The sequence below is a fragment of the Euphorbia lathyris genome, chromosome 5 (genome assembly GCF_963576675.1).
Source record: "Euphorbia lathyris chromosome 5, ddEupLath1.1, whole genome shotgun sequence".
Lineage (NCBI taxonomy): Eukaryota > Viridiplantae > Streptophyta > Magnoliopsida > Malpighiales > Euphorbiaceae > Euphorbia > Euphorbia lathyris.
Genome location: NC_088914.1, coordinates 82,259,696 through 82,274,393, shown reverse-complemented (window position 1 = coordinate 82,274,393; position 14,698 = coordinate 82,259,696). Strand labels below are relative to the sequence as shown.

The 14,698-nt window shown below is 35.4% G+C and overlaps 1 protein-coding gene across 1 annotated transcript; it reads right to left on the bottom strand.

Annotated features, from left to right (window-relative positions):
• Window positions 1–1,400: 1,400 nt before the first annotated feature.
• On the bottom strand, window positions 1,401–3,772 carry LOC136230811 (vicilin-like seed storage protein At2g18540). Its single transcript, XM_066019994.1, has 4 exons — window positions 3,472–3,772; window positions 3,214–3,392; window positions 2,734–3,129; window positions 1,401–2,667 (listed from the first exon to the last, which is right to left on the bottom strand). The coding sequence occupies exons 1-4, from the start codon at window positions 3,761–3,763 to the stop codon at window positions 1,672–1,674; spliced, it is 1,863 nt and encodes a 620-aa protein (XP_065876066.1). The 5' UTR covers window positions 3,764–3,772; the 3' UTR covers window positions 1,401–1,671.
• Window positions 3,773–14,698: the final 10,926 nt, after the last annotated feature.

The window sequence follows — 14,698 nt, the reverse complement described above, 5'->3', positions numbered from 1 at the left end:
AAATATTCTCTTGTATTGAAATATCCCACATCCTCTTCTACAGAAAGCTAAACCTAACCTGAAACCATAAAAAAGAAACCACATGTCCATAAAAATTAATCAATCAATGAAGTTTAGAATTTCGATTCGCTCTATAACTTATTAGAAAGCACATACCAACAGCTATACAAGCAAGTATTTACAAAATAATCAAAAATTCAACTAATCATAATTATCAACGCTCACAGATTTTTATACATTTCTTCCCTTTAAAAGAATTTGCCCAGTAAAATCTTCAATTGCCTTAGGTATACTTGCTGCAATTCTTTCTTTTCATACACTTCACATTCTTCAGCAGAAAACTTGTTTAGATCAAAATTTCGATCAAGTGGAACATTCAAATCAAAATCATGGATAATTTTTTCATTCTTCATTTCAGTAGCATTAGAAAGGTGTAAAGAAGATAGACATTCCGATGAGTTTTCTTCAGATGTATCCATTTTTTTGAAGAAATAATGCAAATTTGAATAGTCATGTGAAATTATAAAGGAAGGAGAGGGAAGTTTGAAATTTTTTTTTTGGGAAATCGTAAATGAATCGGTAGATGAAAAACTGGAGTACTGCGTATTGGGAAGATGGAGTAATCAAAGCAGAGGCAAAATGGGTAGTTCACAAATTTATCTCTCTTGATATGAGCACTGCGTCAAACAATAGGAAACAGAAATGGATCTCTTAAGCGTTAAAACTCTAAGAAACAGACGGAGTACCATTTTTTTTGCATTATTTATTCCACCAATGGACTTGTCAGTTATCAGTGAAGACTGTAGAGTCATAATGGGATATTTACTTAAAAGAAAAAATATTTTGTTGGGATAATTAATTCAGCATTTATTTTATCTAGTTTAAAATATGATGAAATTGTTTATAAATGGTCTAATATGTTTTAACTATATTGCTACTAACATATTTTATCTTTTAAATGTAACAAAAATTCGGTATTTGATCATAATTGTTTTGTAACATCAATAAAAAAAAAAGTCATTTGGACTTCATTGATTTAGACTTTAATATCACAGAATGTCAACCCTATAACTAACCTTATAATTCCCTATAATTCTTGATCTAAAACTAAATAGAACTTAGAGATCATAATTTTTATAACCATCTGATAATAGATGTATTTTACCACTGTAAACCAAGCATGAAATTGATATGAAGATTGCTTTAGAGCTAAATTAAAGACCCAGATTAACTCTATATGATTATTATGAGTAAATATGGTTGGCCTATTATACCTGATCAACAGGAATTGACCCATCTCAAGGTTTTAGCTGTATTTTCTGTGCTTCGTGTGGCCAATGTTTAGCTAGATATCAGGAATTTGTGAATCAGAAATAGGTATTGAAATTCATTAGCTTGAAAACATTTCTAACAGGAGATTAGGAGATTTTAGGTGATGTGAAACCCATTCAACTACCAAGTAAAAGAGCTTACACAGACTCTTGCCAAGAAAAATAGATTCCAAAAACTTATCTTACAAAGACTTTGCACATGATGTCTGTGCAAAGATCAAAGAGCTTATTGACATGAAGGAATAAAAAGCTTAGAAAAAACAGGACATAACAGATGAGAAGCTTTTATTTTCATGTACATAGGATCTGTCTGAGGATCTCTTTCAGATGCACCCTTAGCTTAAGCCTTCCACAATCTTCTTGCAGCTATTCTTCTGCTTATCTCTTCTCTCATGCCTCCTACTCCATTTTCCTCTGCTTCTCCTTCACCTTCACTTCCTCTTTCTTTCTCCTTCCTTTCCTTATGTCTTCTTCTCCTGGCCGCTTCTTGCTCTTTCCTTGCTCGTTTTTCTCTTCTTCTCCGTTCCTCTTCTCGCCGTGTTTCTTCTTCCTCTCTTTCTTTCTCCCTTCTCTCAGCTTCTTCTTTTTCTCTTTCCTTCTCCTCCTTTGCTGCTTCTTCCTTTTCTTTTTGCTTCCTTCTCCTTTCTTCTTGTTCTCTCCTAGCCTCTTCTTGCTCTCTCATGGCCTCTTCTTCTTTTCTTTTTCGCTCCTCTTCTCGCTTCTTTTCTTCTTCCTCTTCTCTCTTCTTAGCAGCCTCCTCTTCCTCCCTCTTTCTCTCCTCCTCTTCCCTCTTTCTCTCCTCTTCTTCTTTCCTCTCCTCCTCTTCCCTCTTTCTCTCCTCCTCTTCTTTCTTCTTCCTCTCTTCCTCCCTCTTCCTCTCCTCTTCTCTCTCTCTAGCTTTCTCTTCCTCCCATTCTTTTACCATTTTCAATTCCTCTTCCTCAGCACAAGAAGTGCAATCCAATATGATTGCTTCCTCCTGAGGAGTCAAGAGAGCATCAATGGTAGTGTTAGTCACATTAAAAGACAAAGCCAAAATGTCTCTACTCAAAGTCTGAAGAACAGAGCTTTTCCCAGCTAGAAATTGAGGGTAATTCCTCCTTGTTGATGTGCTAAATCCCATAAACACAAATGTATCATTGTTGAATGACATTTGAGCCATTGGATGAAATCTTGGTACTGTAAAAACATCTCCTTCTTTAACTCTAAACCTCATGTTCTTGCATTCTGTCCCATTTGCATTGCTTCCACAAACCACCTTTATCATCCCTTCCCCTTGTACAACTATTGCTATCTCTGTAGCCATTGGATTCCAATGTGGCCCCATCATTGATCCCTGCAAATCAAAACCCACCAATCAAAATTCAACTGTTAAAAATGATCTAATGTTAATTCTTTTTACCTTAGTCAAATTGACCATGAAAATGCCAATATTAGTGTGTCTGAGAGATTTCAAGTCCTTTCTATCCACAGTAACACTCCAGCCATTACAGTTCTCAAAATCAGGATTAGCTTCAAGAATGTTGAATGTCTTGCTTTTCTTTTTGCCATTACTGAAATCATAAAAGGGGGAATCAGTGTTTCCAATCACAGCTTTTACAATCCTTGCTTCAATTTCTTTCAATATTGATTTCTTCTTCTCCTCCTCAGGCAATGCATGCACTATAGCTTCTGGTCTGCTTGCATTTACCATTTCTTCTACCACATCATCTCCAGCATTAAATGCTGATTTCAGTAGTTTCCTATCAAATCCAAGCACCAGATCACTTATGCTTGAATATGCTCCCAGTGATGGCACCTGCAAAATTTTGCCTTTAAATTAGTCAAATCTGTATTTTGCATTTTGTCCCTAATGTATGAGAGTAAGAATAGAAATCAGTACATAGATGTCTTCATCTGTATTTGAATAGATAGAATAAATCCTGAGTTTCTGTCTCTCAGTCTCTAAATTACTCTGCACAAAGAAAACAGAACCTTCATGTAACCTATAAACATCTCCTTTCTTAATCTCCATTCTCCTCATTTCTTTTCCATCTTCTGACCAACTCAGCTTTCCACTCCCTGTCATAAATTAACATAAATTATACTAATCACAAACAGTAATTAAGGAACTAATCAAGTAATTAACTAATTAAATTACCAGTATTAACATAAAACACCATATCAGCATGTAGAAGAACAGGGAGAAACAAAGAGTTAGGTTCCAATGTCATGAACTCAATATGAAAAGACCCTTTTGTTCCACTTTTAATATCAACGGCTGAGATCTCTCCATACTCTGATACAATTAATGTCTTTCTGTCTCCTCTCTTCACCATTGATGGTCTCATATCCTCCCTGGAAGAAACCACAGGAAGAAGAAGAAGAAAGACATATAGGGAGAGCAAAAGAAAGGGTAAAGATTGCATTTTTGAAGGTTTTGATTCAAACATTGAGTTTAATTTAGCTATGGACAAAATTGGGGGTGTTTTTGTTTTCTTATATGGAGGAGGAGATGAGCAGTCTGACGTGTCCTTTGGGAGGACACGTGGATGTGCATGGAACAGGTGGCAGATGGTTAGTTTAGATTGATTGTTTGCAGCTAAAATAGAAAGTTGTTACCAATTTTTGTGCATTACTTATTCCACCAATGGACTTATAGTTATCAGTGAAGACTGTGTAGAGTGATAATTGATATTTATTTAAAAGAAAAAAATATTTTGTTAGAATGTTTTATTCAGCATTTATTTTATATAGTTTAAAATAAGATGAAATTCTTTATAAAGGGGTCTAATATGTTTGAAATGCAAGATATAAGATTAAATCCCATCAAAATTGAAATGATTAAGGGAAAAAATTGGCATGTTAATATGTGATTTGTTGTTTCTCAATATATATACTAACTTTTTAAACTAATTTATCTGATAAATAAAAAAATTTATACTAATTTTTTAAATAGTATTATTATTATTATTATTATTATCATCATCATGAGCTAAGTTTAAAAACTTATTTAATTGTGCTTGTTAATCGAATTAATCTTTTCATTTAGTGACAATTGTCGACCTGAACTTGATTTTGGGTTTCAGTTAAGTTAGGCCCATGGAAGGTTTGAACCCAAAAACCCAATGTTTTGGATTAAACTTATAATTGCTCCAAATTTTATGGGTCCATTTTTTGGGCTTTTTACATGAAAAATCATTAGTTATAGAAAGGGAAAATTACATCATCATATTACAAAATAAACTTTTATGCTCTAATCTATAAAGTTTAGATTTTAATTTATAAATTTTAATTCTAAAAAAAATATATTTTAAACTCCTAATTTATAAATTTTAATCCTCCTTAAAATATATTACAAATGATGATTTTTGTGTAAATTTATCTAACTTTCTTCAAAAACTGAAAAGTTCTAAAAGATGACAAGATGCAAGGTTCTAAAAGTCTTTTATCTATATAAACAAACTCATACATTTTAACTTTTCATTTTTTAATTAAGAGATAAGGTTTAAACTTAGCTTTTTGAGAAGGATAGATTAGTCATGTTGACCTGATTAGTGAAGGATTATATATTTGGTCACTCACTTTAAATTTAGATTCACTGGAATTTCATCTTAAAAAAAAATTTAATCTTCATGGTAGAATTTTAATAAGATCAAATTTAAACAGTAACTATCACTAATCATGAGAATACCATTGAATATAGATATACTTTTAGAACCTGTTTGGTTCAGCTGTTAGCTAATAGCTGTTGCGGTTGCTGTTTACAATTGCAGTAAGTTGTTAGTTGTTGTTGTTAGCTGTTTGTTATTAGATGTTTAATTACTAGTGTTTGGTAAAATTATATTGAACTGTTAGTGTTCGGACTTAAAATGTCTAAAATGGACATGTTTTAAATTAATCAACGATGATATTATAAAAGGAAAAATGTGAAAAATTACCCATAACGTTTACAACTAGGAATAATTTTACTCTTAATATCTAAAATGGTACAATTTTACCCGTAACGCTGGCAACTAAGAGCAATTTTACCTCTAACATTAGCAAGTTGAGTCGATTTCAGATATTGTTAGAAAACATAGATATTTGATTTCTTATTATACACCAATTGCACATGCCAGTAGTTCTAAAAAAAAGAGATTTCATTTTTTTTTGTGATTTAATAATAAAATTGAAAATTAATATTTATAAATTCAAATAAATATTGAATTTTTTTTATTTTCTTTCAAAAAAAATTCACGTCTAATTATATGTTTGTGATCTGTTACTAACGATGATAAAATGGTGCACACAATATTCATGACCAAGAAGACAATTTGATAAATTATTTCTCAAATTGACTCAATTTGTTATGGGTAAAATTGCTTTTGGCTACCAAAATTAGGAATATAATTGCATAATTTTAGACTTTAAGGGTGAAATTGTTCCTAGCTATAAATGTTGGGGGTATTGTTGCACCTTATCCTATTATAAAATAAAAAATGTGTTACACAAATTAATAAAAATAATCTATATAAAAAATAAAAAAATTATTGAACGCAACAAAACCTTATTTTTCTGGTAATTATTTTATAAAAATATAAATAATGTTAAAGAATAAACTTATTTTGTGGAAATAAGAAGGATAATTCTATCAATAACGACTAACTACAAACAGCTGTTTATGAAAAACTACAAATAGGAGTTTTTCGTGAAACGCTCCAAAACGCTGCAGTTTCCAGAGAAAATGCTAAACACTGCAGTTTCTAGAGAAAATGTTAAACGTTACGGTTATATAAACCTAACCAAACGCTATATTTTTTGTGGTTTGAAGTGAAACGCTAAATGCTCCTCCGAAAAGTTGAAACAAACACCTCTTAATGTAAAAAATGGTAAAGAAATTTTCTTTGTATTTCTAACATGGAGAAATTTTGGATCAGATTCTAAACAATGGCAAAGTCGAACTTTGATTGGTTAGAGTAAAAAAAAATCATATGAGTTATTATTATTATTGTTCCTACTCATATCAAAACTTCGTGGTTTTGGTCTAGATTGAGATAAAAAATAAAATAAAAGAAGAATCATACCCTTTTATCTAGTGGGATGCAATCAACACTTCGGAAATGAAGATAAATATATGGATAGATATCCTTATGGTTTTCAACTGTTGGGGCGCGTTGATACTTGGTGTCTCCTACTTACAGTTGTAAGCTTTAGCACCATTACATGCACATTTTGGAGAGGTCGTAACATTAATAATTCATCCCAATTATGCTTTAACCTATTGAAATAAATCATGATAGAGGGATTATCTTGATGGAAAAGACTGATTCCTCTCTTAATTCTATATAACATTGGTCAATTGCTATCTCCATATCTCCTTTTAAGCTCCTTCCATAGCTGTCGAGATGATTCAATGCACAACAACCCTTCAACAATTTCCTTAGAAATAATGTTTGTTGGGAATAAAAGCATATTAGAAGTTTAGATACGGACAACTAAAATTAAATTTTTTATTCTCTTAAATCATGGATCCATTATATCCGTTAACTGATAATCTAAAATCTATTAAAAAGTTTACACGTATTTACCTCTCCAAGCGTAGATCCTTCTAGAAAAGGTTCACGATCTTTGATCAACAAGTTAGTACCCAAAGTAAAATTCCTCTAACAGTGATTCACATGAACAAGAACGAAGCAAATAGGTGAGAAATAATCTCACAAAAATTGGCTAGACTTTAGAAATTGATGTTTGGAATATTTTGGTCTCTCAAGATAAAACCATAACCCTTTAAGAACATGTGCTGGCTAAATTCTAAGTATTAGTAAAAGCTAGGGATGACAACGAGTACTCTACCCGCGGGTATCCGGTACTACCCGACTCTAATGGGACTACCTGTACCCTGTATAAACGGGTATGGGATCAAAAGCATTACCCGTTAGGGTAATGGGACGGGTATGGGAAGACCCCCTAGAGTACCCGGTACCCGTTACCCGTCATAAATTTTTTTATATATTAAAATATATTATTATGTTTTAGATATAAGACGTAATATTTGAACACCAATATTTTGTTCTTCGACCATTAAGTGATACCACTAATCTACTTTATTTTTATTGATTAAGGTTCAATTTGTTTAATTTTTAGATGGGTGATTTATTAAATTTGTACTTGTTAAATTTGTAATATTTTTTGTTTTATTTATTCATTCTTAACATGTAAGGGTACCGTGGCTACCCGTGAATTAAATGGGACGGGTATGGGGTGTAAAACATATACCCGTTAGGGTAATGGGAAGGGTACGGGTAATTAAAAAATAAACGGGTAAGTGTTTGGGGTTGGCACTACCCGCGGGTACCCTACCCGTATTGCCATCCCTAGTAAAAGCATACTTTTTAACCGCTGCACAAAGAAAATATTTTATGTGAATCTCATTAGTAAGCCCTTAGTACTTTAATATGTCTCTCAAGTTCTAATTTAATGTTTGTTATCCTAGAATATTGTCGATCAGTCATGAATGATGCGACCTACAAGGGTATTCTACAAAAAAATTAAGTTATGTTCTTGATATTCGAGAAAAGAGGAAGATTGCACGAAATAGTTTTAATATCACATTATTTATGATGTATTTATTGGTCGACCAATTATGCATAGTGATAAAACATAATTATAAATACAATCATATATGATAAATGGTGATTGAGATCATTTGAGAAATGAATGTGATATGTGATCTAGGGTATTACATACAAAATCAAGTCTATATAATCTTAATAGATATATATAGCACAAGTCCTCTCGACGTATGCATGGTCACACAGTATATTTATCAAGCATATGAATCTTGTAGAGATTGATAGAGAGTTAGTCCCATCAAGCGTGAGCGGGAGATGATGAGGGCATCCTGTCTCTAAGCCCGAGCTCGGAGCTAAAAGACGAGGACAGCGAGAGTCGGGCTAACCAGCCAGGCACACGAGGCGTGCTCGACAAGACGCGAGGCGTAAAGGACTCCCTTGCCGAAGAATTGTCTAGGAGATCAATGACGCGGGGCGCATCTCCAAGTACGCGAGGCGTGACACCAGGGTCCGAAGTGAAGATTTTCTAGGAGGCCGGCTACGCGGGGCGTACCACCAGGGGTGCCTCGCGTGAAGTCCATCAGCGAGGATCACCAGGATCACATACGCGGGGCGTGAATCCGGAACGCCACGCGTGAAGTGCTCGTCGAAGACTCTCCCATCTCAGTGGCTCAGTCACGCGGGGCGTACCAAAGTCCACGCGGGTCGTGTCCTGCCAGGAGAATACTTCTCCTCCAAGTTCTACCATGGGGGGGACCAATCCTGCCATTGATTAATTACTGTTTTGCCATCACCCAATATTTACTAGGTTGCCATTATTTCTTACCCTTCCCATCCTACCCATTGTCCTATGTTTTGTTAGAAACCTTATTCAAGGGCTTTTAGTCTTTTCCCTTTTATTTTGTTGGAATATATAAGCTCCATTATTTGTAATGAAACCTAACTTTTATGAAATTTATCTCAAGCCTCCATTGGAGCTCAAGGTTCATCCTTGTTTTGGGTTTATTCAACCTTCAAGTTTAGCTTGAAAAAATTGTATTCTTTGTGAGTTTACGATTAAAACTCTCAGTCGATTTCATGCTACATCAGTTGGTATCAGAGCCGAGTCGTTTTCCTTCCGGAGACTTCTTCTTGGAAATGGTTCAACCATGTATCACAAACGAAGCCACCGGATCCATGGAGCAACGAGTTGATGAAGAAAAATAGGCTAACGTATAGCAGCGGAAATATAAAAATTTTAACCTATTTCCATTAACCCCAAGCTCCGTTAATCGTTATTTCATATAAAGAGGGATAAAAGAAATACCTTTTAGAAGTTCTATCTACCGTTGCAAACGAAGTGCCCACAACTCTTACTTCGAGTTCCCGAGCACAAAACAAAACAATGGAAGATCAAGTTAGAATCAACCATTTAAAACAACCAAAGTAGATTGTCTCTAATTAATCAACACAAGATCAAGGATAAAGAGAAAGAGATGAAAATCAATTGAACAGAAGGAAGCGGTGGAAAATCTCGTCCTCGAGCTAGGGGTCGAAATTCTCTCTCTTGAATGCTAGGGTTGGATTTCGAAAATCCCTATAAGAGGGGTATTTATAATCTCTTGTATCTAATCCAAAGTTAGATAGAATTAGGTTATTGAAATAAGAATTTAATTTGGAATAGAATTCTTAATTATTATCCATTAATATATCTAAATATAATAGATAATAATAATAATCTTATTGGATAATAATAGGACTAATTTAATCTAATTAAAACTCCTAATTTATTTATCTTTTAATTAATTTAATTCATAATCCTAATCTAATTAGGATTAATAAAATCCAACTAATTATTTATGTATTAACATACATAAATCGCCCCCCTTAGTAATTGGGTCTTATTGGGCTCAGTTGGGCTTCCGTCAATTAATTAACATCTGTCTCTCTTTTGGGTTCCAAGTCTTATGTGTGACCCATTAGGTTCTTATTGCTTCTAGCCGTATGCAACTATTAAATTAATTTTCAAAGAATTATATTTAATCTTTTGCATAACGGAATGATGTACAAAGTATGTGATTAGCAAGTCTGTAATCATTCCCCCAGAGCTATAAGAAGACATGTTGATTCTGTCGTTAACCTTTCCGTATTAGTTACGGTATAATTCGATCCTTTATCAACTATGTCCTTGAACTGAATCTTATGACTATGGGTAATGTCAAGTCACATATAGCGAGACGTTCGTTTTACTTGTTCTGGCCGAGTCAACTCCAATTAGATAGGTTAAGAGAAATCTGTATTTCAATCTTAAGCTATCACCTTGCAAGGATTTAGAGTCAAGACTTCCACAAGCGATCCATGGACATATCTCCCATTTATCGGGAGTGATAAATGCACAATCCAATGTATAACGATCCCGCAATCACTTCCTGTGATACCCAACGTCTGCTGTTCACACCCCAGAGTCATCTCTATTAAGGATCGTGCTACAACAGGATCAAAGCGTCATATTCAGTAATCCAGAATGACCAATTAACATTCCTTTGAGTCTGAGGATTATTTATACCTATTAATACCAATGAGATGAACAGGTGACAAGGATGAATCTACCCATCCTGTTATCTCAAGTCGGGTCCCCAATCCTAATGAACTTCTTTTCATCGGATCTATGTAACTGCCCAAATATCTGTATATATGAAGCTTGTGAGATCAGCTTTCTGTCGGATAGAAGACATTGTTACATGCAAGTCTCAACAGTGATATGTCAATCCTGAACATATTACTTGACTTGGGGTGGTTTTAAGTTTATTAGTTTATTATAAAGTTTCATCTCACTTCATGCTTGTATGAACACTTTATAATCACTTTAAACAAACTTACGGATTTCCTTTTATTAGAATTTATTTAGTTCTTAAAAGGGATTGCCTTTATATAGTTATAAAACATATATCTCATTAAAACAAATGATATAAAGAACACTTCATTTACATTAAGTTTATATCCTAGAACAATTGTCTTATAGGACACTAAACCCCAACATACTCCCACTTGGACTAAAGCCAATTATTTCTATAAATTATCCCAGTAGAAGTTAGATGACGATCATGTACTCTCTGGGTTAAGGGCTTTGTCAACGGATCTGCAACGTTGTCCTCTGTAGGTACTCTTTCTATTCTCACATCTCCTCTTGCCACAATTTCTCTTATAATGTGGTATCGCTTTAGATAATGCTTGGATGCATTATGAGACCATGGTTCCTTTACTTGCGCAATGACTCCATTGTTATCACAGTACAGTGTAATGGGATTTACAATGTCAGGCACCACACCAAGTTCAATAATTAACTTCCTAATCCAAACCGCTTCCTTTGCTGCTTCCGCAGCAGCGATATACTCTGACTCGGTCGTAGAGAAAGCTACGCTTCCTTGCTTGGAACTCTTCCAGCTGACCGCGCCCCCATTCAAGATAAACAAGTATCCTGATTGGGATTTAAAATCGTTCTCATCTGTGAGATGACTTGCATCTAAAAATCCTTCCATTTTCAGATCCCATTCTCCGTACACTAGGAACATATCTTTAGTCCTTCTCAAGTACTTAAGAATGTTTTTGACGGCAATCCAGTGCTCGTCTCACGGATTTCCTTGGTAATGACTCGTTATACTTAACGCGAACGCTATATCAGGTCTAGTGCATAGCATAGCATACATAATCGAACCGATTGCGCTGGCGTACGAGACTACAACCATGCGCTTCTTATCATCATCGGTTTTAGGACATTGATGATTGTTTAACTTTACTCCATGTAGCATGGGTAAGTTACCTCGTTTTGATTCAAGCATGCTAAACCGCTTTAGCACCTTTTCAATGTATGTAGCCTGTGAAAGACCAAGCAGTCTTCTTGATCTATCTCTGTAGATCTTTATACCAAGTATATAAGCTGCTTCACTGAGGTCTTTCATTGAGAAGTTACCAGATAACCAAACTTTTACCGACTGTAGTAGAGCTACGTCATTTCCCATTAATAATATATCGTCCACATATAATATCAGAAATGCTACAGAGCTCCCACTTGCTTCCTTGTAAATGCAAGCTTCTTCACAATTTTGTTCGAAACCAAATTGTTTTATGGTTTCGTCAAAACGCTTGTTCCAGCTTCTAGATGCTTGCTTGAGTCCATAAATGGATCTCTGAAGTTTACAAACCTTGTTTGCATCCTTTGATATGAAACCTTCAGGTTGCATCATATATACATCCTCAAGCAGGTTTCCATTTAGGAAAGCTGTTTTCACATCCATTTTCCAAATCTCGTAATCGTAGTGAGCGGAAATAGCAAGCATTATTCTGATTGATTTGGACATAGCCACAGGAGAGAAAGTTGCGTCATAATCAATTCCTTGCTTCTGACGATATCCTTTCGCTACTAACCTAGCTTTGTAGGTGCTAACCTTTCCATCCATGTCAGTCTTCTTTTTGAAGATCCACCTGCACCCAATGGGTTTATCCCTTCGGGTGGATCAACCAAAGTCCACACTTGGTTGGTGTATATGGAATCCATCTCAGAATCCTAGCTTCAAGCCATGCTTTAGAATCTGGACTGTTAAGAGCCTCTTCGTAGTTTTTGGGTTCGTCGTCTAACACGGGAACCTCATCATCATCTCCCACTAGAAAACCATATCTAATAGGGAGTTCACGAACTCTTTGTGATCTACGAAGGGGTGGCACTTGAGTCTCATCTGATGGGACTGCATCGGGTTCCTCAACCGCTTCTATTGTTTCAGTCGATGTTTCTTGTTCTTGAACTTCATCAAGTTCAATCATGCTTCCCTTTTCATTTTCTTCGAGAAACTCTTTCTCTAAGAAGGTTGCGTGCTTGGATACTATTACTTTCTGATCATCTGGATGATAGAAGTAATATCCCATAGTTTCCTTAGGGTATCCAATGAAGAAACATTTATCAGATTTAGAATCTAGTTTGTCGGACGCAATGCGTTTGACAAATGCTGAACAACCCCATACTCTCATGAATGAGAACACGGGTTTCCTACCAACGAACAATTCATATGGTGTGGAATTAGCGGATTTAGTTGGTACTCGATTTAGGGTGAAGAGGGCGGTTTCTAAGGCATAGCCCCAAAATGTCTTTGGAAGTAATACTATGCTCATCATGGATCGTACCATATCTAGTAAGGTACGGTTCCTCCTCTCGGATACACCATTGTGTTGTGGTGTATAGGGAGGTGTCCATTGTGAGCATATCCCACATTCAGTTAGATAATTCAAAAAATCATCTGAAAGATATTCGCCACCTCGATCGGATCGAAGTGTCTTTATTTTTCTTTCCTGATTGATTTTCTACTTCATTCTTGAAGCATTTGAATTTCTCAAAAGCTTCGGACTTGTGCTTCATCAAGTAGATATAACCATATCGGGTATGGTCGTCTATGAAGCTTATGAAGTATCCGAATCCTCCTCTTGCTTGGACTGACATAGGACCGCATACATCTGAATGAATGAGTCCTAGAGTGTCTGATACACGTTCACCTTTATTGCTAAAGGGTGTCTTTGTCATTTTACCTTCTAAATATGCTTCGCATGTTTCCAATGATTCGGGATCAATTGAATTTATAAGCCCATCTTGATGTAGCTTAAGCATGCGTCTTTTGTTTATATGGCCTAAACGACAATGCCACAAGTAAGTTGAATTATATAGCTTATGTCTTTTGGTATCAATTGCGAAAACAAAAATTTTGTCATCTAACACATAAATCCCATTTTGTGATATTCCTGAAAAATAGAAAATCGAATCTCTATAAAAATCGCAATGTTTGTCTTTTATTGAAATATGAAAACCGTCGTCAACAAGACGGCTAATAGAAATAATGTTACGAGACATTTGAGGAACGTACAAACAGTTCCTTAATTCTATTACAAGCCCAGAGGGCAAATTTAAAACATAATCTCCAATTGCGAGGGCGGCAACTCTTGCTCCATTTCCTACTCGCAAGTTTATGCTTCCTTTCTTCAGTTCCCTGGTCCGATTTAGTTCCTGCATATTTGTACAAATATGAGATCCGCATCCGGTATCAAGTACCGAAGATTCAGACTGTGAAACTGTATTTATTTCAATATAAAACATACCAGATCTTGAAGCACTGCCTTTTCCCTTCTTGAGGGAGGCTAGGTACTCCTTGCAGTTCCTTCTCCAATGCCCGTCTTTACCACAGAAGTGGCACTCTCCTTTGGGCTTCTTCACTTCCTTTCCCTTAGCTTTAGTGGCCATAGCTCCCTTGCCTTTCTTGGGATATTTAGGATTGGGAAAATTCCCCTTCCTCTTCTTTGATCCCTCTATGACAAGAGCCGGTATTGCCTTGTCTTTCTTCATATTGGGCTCAACTGACTTGAGCATATTTGCAAGCTCTTCAAGAGAGGTTTGCAAGTCATTCATCTGGTAGTTCATGATGAACTGTGAATAACTCTCTGGGAGGGATTGAAGAATTAAGTCTATGCTTAGTTCATTATCCATCGCGAATCCAATACTTGAAAGTTTGGTAATATAGCTAATCATCTTGACACAATGTGTCATCACAGATGTGCCCTCTTGCATCCTGCAACGATATAGAAACTTGGATATCTCGTAGCGTCCGCACCTAGTCTGTTTCCCAAACAGCTCTTTAAGGTGCATGATGATGGAATAGGCATCCATTTCCTCATGTTGCCTTTTAATTCCGGTGTCATCGATGCAAGTATGATGCATCCCGCATGATCATCATCAGCTTTGTGCTTCTGGTAAGCATCAATTTCTTCAATGGGAGCATCATCAGCAGGGATAGGGGGTATCGATGTATCAAGTACATA